General features: G+C 49.0%; 2 protein-coding genes across 2 annotated transcripts; one reads left to right on the plus strand and one right to left on the minus strand.

The window, feature by feature from the left end:
* The first annotated feature begins 178 nt into the window (after positions 1–178).
* On the plus strand, positions 179–3,527 carry STK16 (serine/threonine kinase 16). Its single transcript, XM_006867833.1, has 7 exons — positions 179–367; positions 1,409–1,628; positions 2,116–2,249; positions 2,431–2,551; positions 2,670–2,765; positions 3,153–3,274; positions 3,380–3,527. The coding sequence occupies exons 1-7, from the start codon at positions 282–284 to the stop codon at positions 3,516–3,518; spliced, it is 918 nt and encodes a 305-aa protein (XP_006867895.1). The 5' UTR covers positions 179–281; the 3' UTR covers positions 3,519–3,527.
* A 1,650-nt stretch (positions 3,528–5,177) lies between these two features.
* On the minus strand, positions 5,178–9,493 carry TUBA4A (tubulin, alpha 4a). The gene is made up of 4 exons (XM_006867834.1): positions 9,460–9,493; positions 7,516–7,738; positions 6,454–6,602; positions 5,178–6,218 (listed from the first exon to the last, which is right to left on the minus strand). Exons 1-4 carry the CDS (start codon positions 9,460–9,462, stop codon positions 5,247–5,249), a joined length of 1,347 nt encoding a protein of 448 aa, XP_006867896.1. The 5' UTR covers positions 9,463–9,493; the 3' UTR covers positions 5,178–5,246.
* Positions 9,494–14,855: the final 5,362 nt, after the last annotated feature.

Consider the following 14,855-nt stretch of genomic DNA (forward strand, 5'->3'; position numbering starts at 1 on the left):
GCGGAAGCGGCCTGAAGCTGCCAGGCACTTAACTCCTGCCTTCTTGGAACTGACGTTGCCTGGGCCCGTTTCCTCTAGAGGTCCCTAGCTGCTCTGGGCTTGTGCTTTCTGCGTTGCTGCCTAAGGGGTCGCCTTGTTCTGGGCCGGACCTCCGACTTTACCTTTCTGTTCTTTACAGCATGATTTGTTGGGCCCTCAGCGCATTGCCTGGAAGAGCCCACTCATCCTGGAAGAACCTTCAGTAGCCTCAGACCGTGCTTGAGGAGGATGAACGAGGCAGTATGGGCCATGCTCTGTGTGTCTGCTCTCGGGGAACTATCATCATTGACAATAAGCGCTACCTCTTCATCCAGAGACTTGGGGAGGGGTGAGTGTTGGTAATCACTTAGGGAGGCCCCAGGTTTTAGTGATTGAAGGATGTCAGTTCACACATGATTGGTGCGGAAGGATTTTAGCTCTATCCTTGCACTCACCTGAGTCAAGAAATTAAAATCTGGAGCCAGGCCTCCTAGATTCGCCTAGTGTGACTTTGGTAAGCCATGTTGTTAAGTGCCATATGGGAGCAGAAAGCCTCATCGTTCTCCCTACGGAGCGGCTGGCGGGTTTAAGCTACCAACCTTGTGTTTAGCAGTACAGTGCTTATTCTACAGGACCACCGTGCTTACTAGTCCTCTATACAGGGTCACTATGAGTCAGAACTGACTCAATAGCACTTAGCAACAACCCAGTGCTCCTTTGGTAAGCCACAGTTTGATCATATGCCGATTGGGGTTAATTATTGCATCTCAGTGATGGATTGTGAAGATTGAGATGATGCATATAAAATGTCTAGCCCAGTTCCTGGTCATAAAGCCTTGATAAGTGTGGTGGCACTGTGGGTTAGGTGTTGGACTGCTCACCACCAACAAGAGAAAGAGGAAGCTGTGTACTCCCGTAAAGATTTACAGTCTCGGAAACCTTAAGGAGTAGTTTTGTTCTGTCCTATAGAGTTGCTGTCCTAAGGAGCTCTGGTAGCGTAGTGGTTACGAATCGGGCTGCTAATCTCATGGTCAGCAGTTCAAAACTACCAGCTGTTCTGCAGGAGAAAGATGAGGCTTTCTGCTCCCGTAAAGATTTGGAAGCGACTCCACGGCACATAGCAGCAACAATAGAGTTGCTGTAAGTTGGAATCGAGTTTATGGCTGTGGGTATTCATTTACTGAGCATCTGCTGAGTACATAGTACTGTGTTATGAGATCATAGGACCTCAGAGATGTCTATGCCCCAGTCCTTGAGCTGAAAGTATAATAGTCTTTAGACTTGTAGCCATGTCTCATTTGGGTTTTTGCTCAATGGGAACAACAGCTCCCTTCCCCCAGGGAATTCTGAGAGATGACCAAGGTCCTTCCCTTACTCCTTTGGCCCACAGTGGGTTCAGCTATGTGGACCTAGTGGAGGGGTTACATGATGGACACTTCTACGCCCTGAAGCGAATTCTGTGTCACGAGCAGCAGGATCGAGAGGAGGCCCAGCGAGAAGCAGACATGCATCGCCTCTTTCATCACCCCAACATCCTGCGCCTCGTGGCTTACAGTATGAAGGAGCGGGGCCCGAAGCATGAGGCTTGGTTGCTGCTACCCTTCTTCAAGGTCAGAAGGATCCTGGTTATGGAGGGGTTTGCAGTGGAGCCACTTCTGGTCTGCAGCCAAGCATGTTAGGAAGCTGATACCGTGTCCTGGCCTTGGCTACTCAGATTTGGGGTTTTAGAGGAACCCAAGGGGGAGTCATCATAAGTCAGAATCGACTTGACAGCAGTTGGTTTGGGTTTTTTGGTTTTAAGTGGGACTGTGGGGTTTGAGTGAAATCTGGTGGCACAGTGGGTAAGGTGCTCAGCTGTTAGCCAAAAGGTCATTTCAGACCCACCAGCCATTCTATAGGAGCAAGATGAACAGCCTGCTGTCATAAAGATTTAGTCTTAGGCTTCTGGGGCAGTTATTCTCTGTCCTATAGGGTTGACCTGGTGGCAGTGGGTTTAGTTTTGCTTTGGTGAGGTTTGAGGTGTGTGTGGTGAAAGATTGATAGACTTTGACATTAGCCAAGAGCTTCCGAAAACCTGGGGGGGAACTTGTGTTGCAGAGAGGTACGCTGTGGAATGAGATAGAAAGGCTGAAGGACAGAGGCAGTTTCTTGGCTGAGGACCAAATCCTGCTGTTGCTGCTGGGTATCTGCAGAGGTCTTGAGGCCATTCATGCCAAAGGTTATGCCCACAGGTCAGTGGGAGGAGCCTTTATTTGCTAGGCAGAGAGGTAGATCCTCATCAGAAGAAATAGGAGGTCTCTGCATTCCTGCCAAATAACAGCCCTCCCCCCTCCCACCCCATGAGTCTTTTGCTCCCTGGGATTTTGGCCTTCTTGTCCAGGGATGTTATAGTTCTCTTCTACTTCCCTGCAGAGACCTGAAGCCTACCAATATCTTGCTTGGAGATGAGGGGCAGCCCATTTTAATGGACCTGGGTTCCATGAATCAAGCATGCATTCATGTGGAGGGTTCCCGTCAGGCCTTGGCCCTGCAGGTAAGTCTCCCAAGTTCATTTGTCCATCCATCCCTCATCCCCTTCTGGGCCATGCTCCAATTTGATCACATGACTGTGGCCCATGGCCTACTTTTGAGGTCTGGGGCCACTGTTTCAGGACTGGGCAGCCCAGCGATGCACCATCTCCTACCGGGCCCCAGAGCTCTTCTCTGTGCAGAGCCACTGTGTCATTGATGAGCGTACCGACGTCTGGGTGAGGAGCATAGGGGTTTGAATCTGGGCGGGGTGGGGATGGGGGATTGCCGCTCTGTACCCATGGTGCAGTAGAGGGTGTGTCTTTGGTTTCAACTGCATGGGGGCCTAGGAGCTATGGTATGTCTTCATCCCCCTTCGCTTCCTTCCTGGGAACTGTCACTGGTACTGTATTCAGTTGCTCAGGAAGTGGTATAATCCTTGACCTTATACGGGGTGGATACAGCCACAAGTCAGGGCTCAGGACAGTGGCTAAGCATGAGCTCTAGACAACTGGCAGTTTCTCTGGACCTTGGTGGTACCCTGTGATTAAGATCATACAGTATTAACTTATGCAGCCCCCTTTACCACAGCAGTAAGGGAGGGATGTTAATCAAGTTGTGATCAGTCCCTAGGCTGTGTGCTGTATGCCATGATGTTTGGTGAAGGCCCTTATGACATGGTGTTCCAGAAAGGTGACAGTGTGGCCCTTGCTGTGCAGAACCAACTCAGCATCCCACAAAGCTCCAGGTGAGCCGTCAAAGAAACATTAAACACTTCAGCTGTCTTCCTCTGGTGGGGGCCTTAGCAAGTGGGGATGGATTATCAAGTCTTCCTGCCCGCCTCCTCTAACAGGCATTCTTCAGCCCTGCGGCAGCTGCTGGTTTCCATGACAACTGTGGACCCCCAGCAGCGTCCTCACCTTCCTGCCCTCCTCACTCAGGTCGAGGCACTGCAGCCCCTTCCTCCTGGTCAGCACACTACCCAGATCTGAAGAAACCAGTGGCCCTGGTGAGGAAGTGGACTTTTGTTCCTTGGAAAGAGGCTCCTGTGTTTCATCCGAATCTTCATCCAGTCTGTCCAGGACTGTTCTGTCATCACTGGGACAGGTGGAGTAGGGACAGTCTGCTCAGTCTGCGTCTGTGCTTCTGTTCTCCTACCCCCCCCCCCAGCAATCAAAGTGCCTGACTGAGTTGAGAGGGGTGGTTAGAGGAAAGGGATACTTTTAGAATCTGTACATGGCTCTGAGCAGTTCTGCTGAGCTCAGTATCATGGTTTGCTTCCGAAGCTGGGAGCAAGAGAACGTATATACAGAAAAATAAAGGGAAAGCTGGTTAGTACGGTTCTTTGTTTCATTGTTTCTGGAGTGAGAGCAAAGGGAGTATTGTGGGAAGGGCTGGTACAGTGGGGCACAGCAAGATGTCATCATGCCACACTAGGAGGCAACTGTCCTTTAGGTCTGGCACGGGGCAGTTCTCTGTTAGCTAGTCTTAGACTAAACCGCCTGGCTTCTCCCTACACCAAGGACTGGAACCAGGGCCCCTAAAAGCACACTCAGTTAGTTTTTTACTTTTTTACCTGCTTGGGGGATGGGTAGCTTAGTCAAAGTAGCCTAGCCGGTTTGCCAGGAAAGGACTTTTGGGTGGAGAATCCCTCCCTAGGAAGCTTTGGGACAGGTCTCCCAGCCTTAGCCTGGAGGCAAGGGGAGTGGAGGTGGCAGCCATTTTGGCACAGGTCTCTCTCCTTGCAGATTCTAGCTCACACATGGTTAATGATTCATGAGGCCAGCTGCCACTTCCTGCCTGCTGTGCTGAGTAAACAGGGGCGCTGCCTTAGCTGGACTGGAAACCTGCTCCCCAGGGAAGGGGCACTGTGTCCCTGAATCACCAAGGAGGAGAAGGCTGGCTGTCTCCTCCTGAGATAGAAGCTTCTCACCCCACCCTGCACAAAACCATGCCCGCCCCCCCCCACATGCTGACGTCAGTGTGGGTCCTGGGGTGCCTATTAGCAAAGTTGAAATTTTCCCCAGGGCCCTAGCAGGAGGCTCCCACCAGTTAGCACAGAAGCCACGAGGCTAAAGCCAGAAAGAAAGTACAAACAGGAGAAGACCTGACTTTAATTGGCACAGCCCCCAAGCCCCAGCAAAATGGCGTGACAGTAGCTATGCAGAGCTGCAGGGAAGAGCAGTGGCACAAACAACTCCATGGGATCTTGCCCTTTCCCATCCCCCAAGCTTATGACTAGGCTCCATGCCCAGGAAGTCTGGGCCAGCCCAGCCCTGTGCCCAAACCTCAAAACGTACAGAGGAGCCTGAGCCAAGCCTTGCTTCCAGAGTTGGTGAATATAGAAGCAGCAGGAAGACTAGGGTAGCAGTCCAACTCAGATACAGAAACCACTGGACTTTAAAACTCCTACTTGGAAAGGAAGTGAAGACTCATATCCTTTAACAGCTTGGGACTAGCAGAGGTCCAGGACTTGGTCCTCAACTCTACCCTGGATACCCCTAGGTCTCACATCAAAGGTCCCTCTGGTGGTCAGGCTGTCTGGGCCTGGCAAGGGCCCTTTGGCAGGTCCCACCTTCAGCCACAGAAGGAAAAAGGGCCATGAGCAGCATAAAGGGACGGTAGTACAAGCACTCACAGAGGTGACAAGAAACCATGCAAGACTGTTTATTTCGAAAGGATTTTGCAATGAACATAGAGACGGACTCCAGGCAGCTGTTCTACTCCTCCCCCTCATCCTCATCCTCGTAGGAGTCGATGCCCACCTCCTCGTAATCCTTCTCCAGGGCAGCCATATCTTCTCGGGCCTCGGAGAACTCGCCCTCTTCCATGCCCTCACCCACATACCAGTGCACAAACGCTCTCTTGGCATACATCAGGTCGAACTTGTGGTCCAGACGGGCCCAGGCCTCAGCAATGGCGGTCGTGTTGCTCAGCATGCACACAGCACGCTGCACCTTGGCCAGGTCACCCCCGGGCACCACAGTGGGTGGCTGGTAGTTGATACCAACCTTGAAGCCTGTTGGGCACCAGTCCACAAACTGAATACTACGCTTGGTCTTGATGGCAGCAATGGCGGCGTTGACATCCTTGGGCACCACGTCTCCACGGTACAGCAGGCAGCAGGCCATGTACTTGCCATGACGGGGGTCACACTTCACCATCTGGTTGGCAGGCTCAAAGCAGGCATTGGTGATCTCCGCCACTGACAGCTGCTCATGGTAGGCCTTCTCTGCAGAGATGACTGGTGCATAGGTGGCCAGGGGGAAGTGGATGCGAGGGTAGGGCACCAGGTTGGTCTGGAACTCTGTCAGGTCCACATTGAGGGCTCCATCGAAGCGTAGGGAGGCCGTGATGGAGGAGACGATTTGGCTGATGAGGCGGTTGAGGTTGGTGTAGGTTGGGCGCTCAATGTCCAGGTTGCGGCGACAGATGTCATAGATGGCCTCGTTGTCCACCATGAAGGCACAGTCTGAGTGCTCCAGGGTGGTATGGGTGGTCAGGATGGAGTTGTAGGGCTCGACCACAGCTGTGGACACCTGGGGGGCTGGGTATATGGAGAATTCCAGCTTGGACTTCTTGCCATAGTCAACAGAGAGCCGTTCCATGAGGAGTGACGTGAAGCCCGAGCCGGTGCCCCCTCCAAAGCTGTGGAACACCAGGAAGCCCTGAAGCCCTGTGCACTGGTCAGACTGAAAGACAAAAATGAGAAAGCAATGTAGGTATAGGAAAAGGGTCTGAGGAACTCTATCTTTGGGCTCCCTAAGAACCTATTTTGAGAGTCAAGGCAGAAACTACTAAGTATCCCACAGATGCAGCGTCATGCTCTAGAAATGTACAATTAAGAGCTGACCCCTGAAATAAATCTGAAAACAGTCTTCTTCACCATTCTTACTCTCAGAAGCTTCCTCCCTTCAAGATTCTCACCAGTTTGCGGATCCGGTCTAGTACGGGGTCAATGATCTCCTTGCCAATGGTATAGTGACCACGTGCATAGTTGTTAGCGGCATCTTCTTTCCCAGTGATAAGCTGCTCTGGATGGAAGAGTTGTCGGTATGGGCCATTTCGGATCTCATCTGGAAGAGTATAACCCACATGGTTAGAGCAGAAACCACAGGCTGTGCTCAGCATGATAGCTGTGGTCATATGTATAGAAACACTCATCCTCTGCCAGCCTTGTGATAGTGGAGTGGGAGAGGACCTGCTGCCCAAACCAGCCTCACATCAACTTGCCTTCTTCAACATCTTACATTTTTTAAACAAATATTTGGACTTTTTATTTTGGGTGAAGGGTTAAAGAGTAGATCAGTTTTTCATTCAACAATTCTTAAATATTTTCTTTCATGCCATTGATTACAATCCCTACAATGTTACATCACTTATCCTACTTCTTCCCTATGTTTCCTGTTTCTATTCCTCCTTTCTTAACCCTTCTGAACTGTGTTCTTGGGTAAATGCTGTCTATTTGATCTCAAATGGTTGATTATCCTAAGGTGTGTGTACCTCCCTAGTGTTTCTGTTCCCCTTATGTTGCTGTTACGTGCCATTGAGTCAGTTCTGACTCACAGCTACTGGTGAGCTTGAACTGCCGACCTTGTGGTTCAAACCAACCTTGTAATCCAGCACATTAACCCACAGCGCCACACCAGGACTCCATATAGACCTCTCTATTTGACTGAAAATTAAACAATTGGAGTGAGTTCAGTTCCAGAGCTAAAGGATCACCATGACCATAGTCTTGGAAATTCCACCACTCTCTATCAGACCAGAAAGCCTGACCTTTTTTTTATGACTGAGTTTTGGTCCACATTTTTCTCCCACTCTATCCAGGACCACCTAATGGGATCCCTTTCAGAGCAGCTGGTAGGGGGCATCAGCTTACCTGCTTCAGCTTCAGAGAGGGTTAAGGAAGCCAGAGCTAGATTCTTTCTAGAGAGACGTTAGAGCCACCCTCAACCCCTCCTAGATTCCTGCCCCTGTTTCTCTCACCAATTACAGTGGGCTCCAAATCCACAAAAACTGCCCGGGGTACATGTTTCCCAGCACCCGTTTCACAGAAGAAGGTGGTGAAGGAATCGTCCCCTCCACCAATGGTCTTGTCGCTGGGCATCTGCCCATCAGGCTGAATCCCGTGTTCCAGACAGTAGAGCTCCCAGCAGGCATTGCCCATCTGGACACCTGCCTGCCCCACATGGACTGAGATGCATTCACGCTGAGGGATAAAAAGAGGGGATACAGTATAAGTTCCACACCCATAAGTCCTCAAGTCATGAGCCTCCTTTCTACCCTGTTACCTACCAATGAGTAGGATGACTCAGTTGGCAAGAGTTAGGACTTTGGGTTGGGCAGTGGTCAGCAGAAGCTGGTTGTCTGCCCAGGCTCCCTGCAGGAGGCACCAGAAGGGCAGGCCAGCCCATTCACCTCCTTCTCAGTGGGGAATGTGTCAAATGAGAGTGGTGGCTCTGCAAGACTTTGCCACATTCACAGGATACTCAGGGAAGACTCAGAGGGCAAAGCATACACTGCAGTAACTGAGACGTGAGACTTTTCAGCCTCATCCCTGCAGCCCACAAAGCCAGCTTCCCAGAGAGCCTGCCTGGAAGTAGACGGTTCTCAGGAGCTGAGTGTCCAGCTAGAGGCCCTCCACCAGATGACTTCTCTCTTTTGGGGATGAACAACTAGAATTTCATGCTGCCCCTTCCCCTCTTCTTTCCTGTGGGCTGCAGAGGTATGTCAGCTTCCAGCTAACATCAATTGACCATACTGGATAGCCACTTCCCCCACCTTTAAATCCCATCTGGCTCCGGATAGCAATCCATCTGGCTCCTCTCCCCACCTCCACCCCCGCACTCTGGGCGTCCTCACCACCTTCATGCACCGCGTCAGCCCGCACTAAAATAACCTCGATAAAACTAGTGGGCGCAAAGGGCAGGGCGGGCACTAGGGGCTTCCTGCACTGGGGCACTCGCTTACATAGGCTCCATCCCGTCTAGTCGGGTTAACCCCTGAAGTACCAGGCTGGTGGGTGGTAGGCGCAGGGCCCGCGCAATCTCCCTTCCCCACCTCTAAACGGCTCGGTGACGGTTACCAAATACCCAGAAAAGGAAGCGGAACCTGCGGCGAGGCCCCAGAATTAACTGGCCTTGCCCCGGGCGGGTAAGCTCCAGCCGGCTCCCCGGCCCTGCATCCGCCCTCCCTCTAGATTCTTTCCAGTTACTTTCCAGCCCAAGGCGGTGGGGGGGGGGTTGAATTTCGGCCCCCGCTCCCAGGATATAAATACCACCCCTCCCCCCACACCTCTCTCCCCTCCCCCCACCGGGCCCCCGGCCTGCACCCTCGCTCAGCGCCAGCTGTCTCTGCCAGTCCGCGCGTACCAGGCTCGAACTGGAAAGGCCGGCTACCCTCCCCAAGCCGAAGTCCATTTCCGCCCCCCCTCAAGGCTCAGGATCGGGGTGCTGAGTCACTGGGGGGGCGGTAGGTAAGAGGGGTGCACATACAGTCGGAAGAAACGCGGTTGCGGAACCAAGTACCCTGACCTCTTTCCACCTCCTAGGGCCAAACACGTGTTCACTCTATTCCAAGGCGGGGGTGGGGGCAAGGGGTACTGGGCAGTCAAGCGATCTTCCCTAGACCTTGCGCGGGACCGCGTGACTCCCTGCAGGATTAGGGCACCAATGCTTGGTGGGGCAGGGTCAGACCGCCAGGAGGGTTCCTCTCAGCTAGTGAAGAGTATTGCCTCGCCCCACTCCTCACCCCCAGCCTCCGTAGGTGGACACCACTGTTCGGCCAAAGTCACCAGGCGGGGGCTGCAAAATTCCTCGCAGTTCCTTGATGCCTGGAACGCTCTCTGGAGGTTCCGGGAGCAAGGTGTGGGGGCGAAGGAGGCGAGGGGAATAATTGGGGACAGGAGGCCTATCTCAGGGCCGCACTCACCATGATGAGTCCGGGCGGTGCGTCTCACGTTGAGTCTGGGTGACGGGTCTCAGTGAGAACTGCGCTAGCTGCAGTGCCGCACCGCTCTTATAAGAGGGGGCGGGGCCCACGCGCTCAGCCCGCCTACTGGGGGGGGCTGGAAGGCCTGAGGCCACGCCCCCACCGAAGAGTGGGCCACCGTGAGGGCTGGGGTTGACGGGATCCCGCCCCCTGCCACGCAGGAGAGCTCACCTGCTGCACTTGGTCTAGGAATAGGCGCTGTGGTTTTAAGTCTGCGCTCCGGGCTTTGAGCCAGTTCTCCCGGTACCTGAGCTCCGCAGAAGGGACGCAGGGTGCCGTACCAGGGCGCCTCTCGCCTGCACAAGCGTTATGGGAGCGCCGGTTGTCCAGGTGTGCAGACTTAGGCCGGATGGCGTCGAAGCGGTCTTCCCGAGGTGGCTGCGGCCGGTCTTCGTCAGGGCCCTGCTCACACCTCCGGGGCAGCTCCTGCGGGCTACTGAGCTCGGGCCCGGCCCCGGGGGCCCCTTTCCGGCGGCACGCCGTTTCCTGATCCCTGGCCGGGACACCTGGCCTTCGCCGACGTACGTGAGCGGTCAAGGGCTGGGAGCTGCATAGCCTGAGCCCCATGATGCCGATCCCTAGTCTCTTCCGCAGCGCTGAGCCCACCTCCGCCTGTCTTCCAGGGCAGACCCCCGGAATCTGCCTTGGGTCGCCGGCCGCCCACCCCGTCAGGGGCTGTCATCAACACCGTCACTATTGGTGAGCCGAGGTCACGGCTACCTGTCCATTTTCCTACTGCCAGAATCGCCCCACTGCAGCACCTGGGGCTCATCGGACCTGAATTCATATCCTGCGTGGCTTTGGGCAGATGACACCTCGCTGTGTGCTAGACTTCATGGATAAATAAGAGACAGTCATTCCTCCTTGGAAGCATTGTTGTGAGATATCAAAAGGACTGGTGGCTCTGAAGAGGGACAAAGAAAACGAAGATTCTGTTGTCATGGCTGATTTAGACGTTTCCATCCCTTTCTATCTTTAAGAATCGACTCTATGGCAGGGGGTTTGGCTTGGTTTAGTCTGTCATTAAGATATGGGACAGGATCTGGGCTGAACACCATCTTTCTACATTTCTTTTCCACTGCTCACAAGAACAGACTTTTTCAAGCTATTTCTTCACTCCCTCGTTTGTCTTAAATTTTCTGTCTCCTCCACTGGGAAAATTCATCAGGCAAGGCCCTCATGTGCTCTTTCTTTTGTTGTTGTTAAATACCGTGGGGTAGGTTGGACTCATAGGCCCCCGTATAGGGTTTCTGACACTATAAATCTTTGTGGAAGCAGAAAGCCTCATCTTTCACCCACGGAGAGACTGATGGGCTCAAACTGCTGACCTTGTGGTTTGTAGTCCATTACTTCTTTAAGAACTCTGACTCCTAGACTAGTCATTACTAGAGAAGAATTCACCTGCCTTTCCTCCCCACACCACCAAATGTCTCCTGGTCCAGGACTTTCTGACAATATAGTTCAATACACTATCATACAATAACTAGTGATAGCAACTTGCTATCAACAGTAGCTACAAAGGGATATAGTGAAATGTGACCAGGTCTCTATTCCCAGTAAACTCGCCCTCTGGCTGAGAGGAAAAGACTGACTCATAAGAAGACAATTGACAAGGCTTTCCAGTAAGGCCCATTTAGGAAATCGAATCGTGGTCTTCACAGAGAAAGGAGATCTCGGAGACTACAGGACACATAGCCTCTTTCGGGCCTTCCTTGAGCCCCCTTTCCCCACTGCACACCCATTTCCAGCAGAATAAATATAGTAAAAGATCTGATCTGTTTTAGGAAAACTCTAGACCTCTTTTATCTTCAGGTTCTTCATTTATAAAACTGGGATAACAATTTTAGGTTGTGAGGGAGGTGTAAACTTTAGGGAAATGTAAGAACACTGTGTCCCTGGATGGTGCAAATACATAACACACTGCTGCTAACCACAAGGCTGGAGATTCAAGTTCACCCAGAGGTGCATTAGAAGAAAGGCCTGGTGATCTACTCTGAAAAATCAACCCATGGAGCACAGTTCTACTGTAATACACATGGGGTTGCCATGAGTTAGAATCGACTTGATGCAACTGATTTGATTTTTTGGATGTATACTGCAAAGCACTGAGTAAGTGGATGACTGGGGTTCTAGAGCACCTGCTTCACAGTTATATTAGATACAATAGCACATAAGACTGAGGATTTGTTTACATGCCCATTTTACTAGATAGCAAACTTATTTGTTTATTTTTTGGTTTTAGTAGGAACACAACTGGAAGTTTTTATTATATGTGAGTGAAAAAAATGTTATACACATAAGTGAAAAGAAAAACATATGAAACAATGAATTTATCTATTTGATATTTTGTACTTTCAATGCTTAACTCCTGGTGTGATGATGTAGGATAAGCACTGTACTGCCAACCACAAAGTTGGTGGTTCAAACTCACCAGCTGCTCTTCAGAAACACTGTACAGGGTTGCTCTCAATTGGAACTGACTCCACAGCACTTAACAACAACACAACTTACTATTGGTACTCTAGAAATATATTTTAAATGAGTGAATGTTTATTGTTGTTAAGTGCCATTGAGTCGGTACTCACTCAGAGCAACCCTATACATAACAGAACAAAACACTGCCTGGTCCCACACCAACCTCACAACCCTTGCTACATTTGAGTCCATTGCTCCTGCTACTGTATCAATCCATTTAGTTAGGGGATCTTCCTCTTTTTCTCCAACCCTCCACTTCACCAAACATGGTATCCTTCCCCATGGACTGGTCCCACCTGATAGTGGGTCCAAAGTATGAGAGACTAAGTCTGACCATCCTGGCTTCCAGGAAGCATTTTGGCTGTACTTCTTCCAACGCAGATTGGTTTGTTCTTTTGGCAATCCATGGTACTTTTAAGATACTCCTCCAACACTCTAGCTTAAATGCATCAGTTCTATGGTCTTCCCTATTCACTGTCCAACTTTCACATGTATATGACATTATTGAAAATATCATGGCTTGGGTCGGGTGCACCTTAGTACTCAGATTGACATCTTTGCTCTTCAACACTCTAAAGAGGTCTTGCGCAGCACATTTGTCTAATGCAATACGTTGTTTAATTTCTTGAGTGAATTTTGGGTCTCAGTCTGAAGGTATGTGGGTACTGTTTCATTATTAATATGTTGTTAATTGCTGTCAAGTTGATTCCAACTCATTGGTTTGAACTGCTGACCTTTCAGTTAGCAGTCCAGTAGTTATCCTACTGTGCCGCATCATTATGATTATTAATATAGTATGTTTTAAAGAGCTGAAGATGGGGCCTTTAGAAAATATTTAGTCTAGCCTCTACTAACTGATGAGGGTACTGGAGCCCAGTGAGGGGAAGTGAATTTTCTAGTAAGTTTTTGTTTTAAAGCTTTCATTATGAATTGAGTGACAATTTACATGGGAGAACATAGGTTTTGCACTCATCCTATCGTATTTTGTTTCATTGCAATGATTACAATCCCCTCCACAGAGCGAAAAAAAATTTTTTTACTTTCAACGTTTTATTTTAACTTAAAAAATCTAAATGTGTGTCCATTCACCATTCTTTGATGTAAGTCCAATGCCTTTCCTATGGCCTCTTGATGGGAATGTCCGGTTGTCTTTCCTGAGTAATCCACACCCAATAATGCACCATATGGTATTTCCAGTTTCCTTTTCTTTAAAGTGGTACCAGAACTTACTCTTGGAAAGTATTCTGAATAAAGAATCATCCTACATTTGTTTGTTTACCCCCAATCTTTGTGTGTGTGTGTGTGTGTGTGTGTGTGTGATAAATCATAGCTTTTATTATTACTGAAAACATCTTTAAAATAAAATAGAAATGTAATATGGACATATACAGCATTGATTTGAATTCATTATACAATTTTGGATATTGTGCCTTAAACCTTTCATTATGTTAATATAATCCTTAAAATAAAACATGCCCAATTTGGATGTTATTTCTAATGTTTGTCTAGCTTAAAGCTCCCGAGTTTAGGAACCGTTCTGATTATAAGGGAATCTCGTATTAGAATCAGTGTAAGTAAGGAACCAAGAAATTTCAATAATACTTGAAGACATTAGCTTAAAATAATACATAGGCACACTCACAGAATTAATCTCTGTATCATCAATATTTTACTCATATGGTTATTACAATCCCAAGAGTTTCAGTTTTTGATTTCTCAGCAAACTTTGTGTTCAGCTTAGGAGAATTGTACGGATTCAGTAAAGAGACAAAAGGAGTCTCGTCCATTCAACTCAATGGTCACTTTTCTTGAATTGTATGTTCAGTGACAAGGGAAGCTCTACTCATCTCATCCTGCTTCATGTGGTCCTTTTCGAAAGTCCTTCACCATCCCTGAAAAGGCTTGGGTTATCGTATTGGCTCCAGTCTCCTTTTTTTTATTTTTATTTTTTATTGTGAACTGAGTGATAGTTTACATGGGAGAACATCGGCTTCACACCATCATTTCATTACAATGATTACAATCTCCTCCATGCAACATCATTTACAGTATTTGCTTCCATTCCCTCTGGTTTTCTTTTTCTTTTTCTTTTTTTAAGGGGGTTGGGGAGATGCACACAAAAACACTTAGGAATATATAATTTTTTTTTTTTTTTTTGCTACAAAATCATAACAACCGTTATAAAACAAAAATATCAACACGTGAAACTGTTGTTTCTCACCATATCCTCCATTGAGGTCAATATACTTTTTTTTTTTCAAGTTTTTATTGTGAATTGAATGATAGTTTACATGGGGGAATATCAGTTTTATACTCATCCTATGGTATTTCATTTCATTGTAATGATTACAATCCCCTCCTTGCATCTTCATTCAACAGTATTTGCCTCTATTCCCTCTGTTTTTGTGTGTAGTTTTTTTTTTGTTTTTGTTGTACACAAAAACATTCAGGAACATATAATAATTTAAACAACTAAAGGGCACATTCTGCAAGTCTGTCTCCTGGCCGCCAGATAACAAACTTTTTGAAGGTAAAAACTATGTCTTAGTCATTTTTGTGTCCCAGTTCCTAGCATGGTGCTTGCACATGGTAGGACTTTACTACCTATATGTCAGATGAATAGTTTCACTACAGAGTTGTTGGGTGCTATGGGCTGATTCTGACTCATAACAATCCCATGTGACCAAGTAGAGCTGCTTCCTAGGGTTTTCCTGGATGTAATTCTTACAGAAGCAGTTCTCCAGGTCTTTCTTCCATGGAGCTAATGGGTGGGTTTAAACTACCTGTGTGGTGCTGAATTAGCACTGGACTGCTAACCGCAAATTTGTCAGTTCAAACACACCAGCTGCTCCTTGGAAGTT

This window comes from Chrysochloris asiatica, unplaced genomic scaffold (genome assembly GCF_000296735.1).
Source record: "Chrysochloris asiatica unplaced genomic scaffold, ChrAsi1.0 scaffold00110, whole genome shotgun sequence".
In the NCBI taxonomy this organism is placed as follows: Eukaryota; Metazoa; Chordata; class Mammalia; order Afrosoricida; family Chrysochloridae; genus Chrysochloris; species Chrysochloris asiatica.

Coding starts and splice junctions, on each gene's coding strand:
- STK16 (XM_006867833.1), top strand. CDS start 282: ATGGGCCATGCTCTGTGTGTCTGCTCTCGGGGAACTATCATCATTGAC. Junction 1,629..2,115: donor TGCTGCTACCCTTCTTCAAG/GTCAGAAGGATC, acceptor CTTGTGTTGCAG/AGAGGTACGCTGTGGAATGA. Junction 2,766..3,152: donor ATGAGCGTACCGACGTCTGG/GTGAGGAGCATA, acceptor AGTTGTGATCAG/TCCCTAGGCTGTGTGCTGTA.
- TUBA4A (XM_006867834.1), bottom strand. Junction 6,603..7,515: donor TTTGGAGCCCACTGTAATTG/GTGAGAGAAACA, acceptor ATACTCTTCCAG/ATGAGATCCGAAATGGCCCA. Junction 6,219..6,453: donor TAGACCGGATCCGCAAACTG/GTGAGAATCTTG, acceptor TTTGTCTTTCAG/TCTGACCAGTGCACAGGGCT.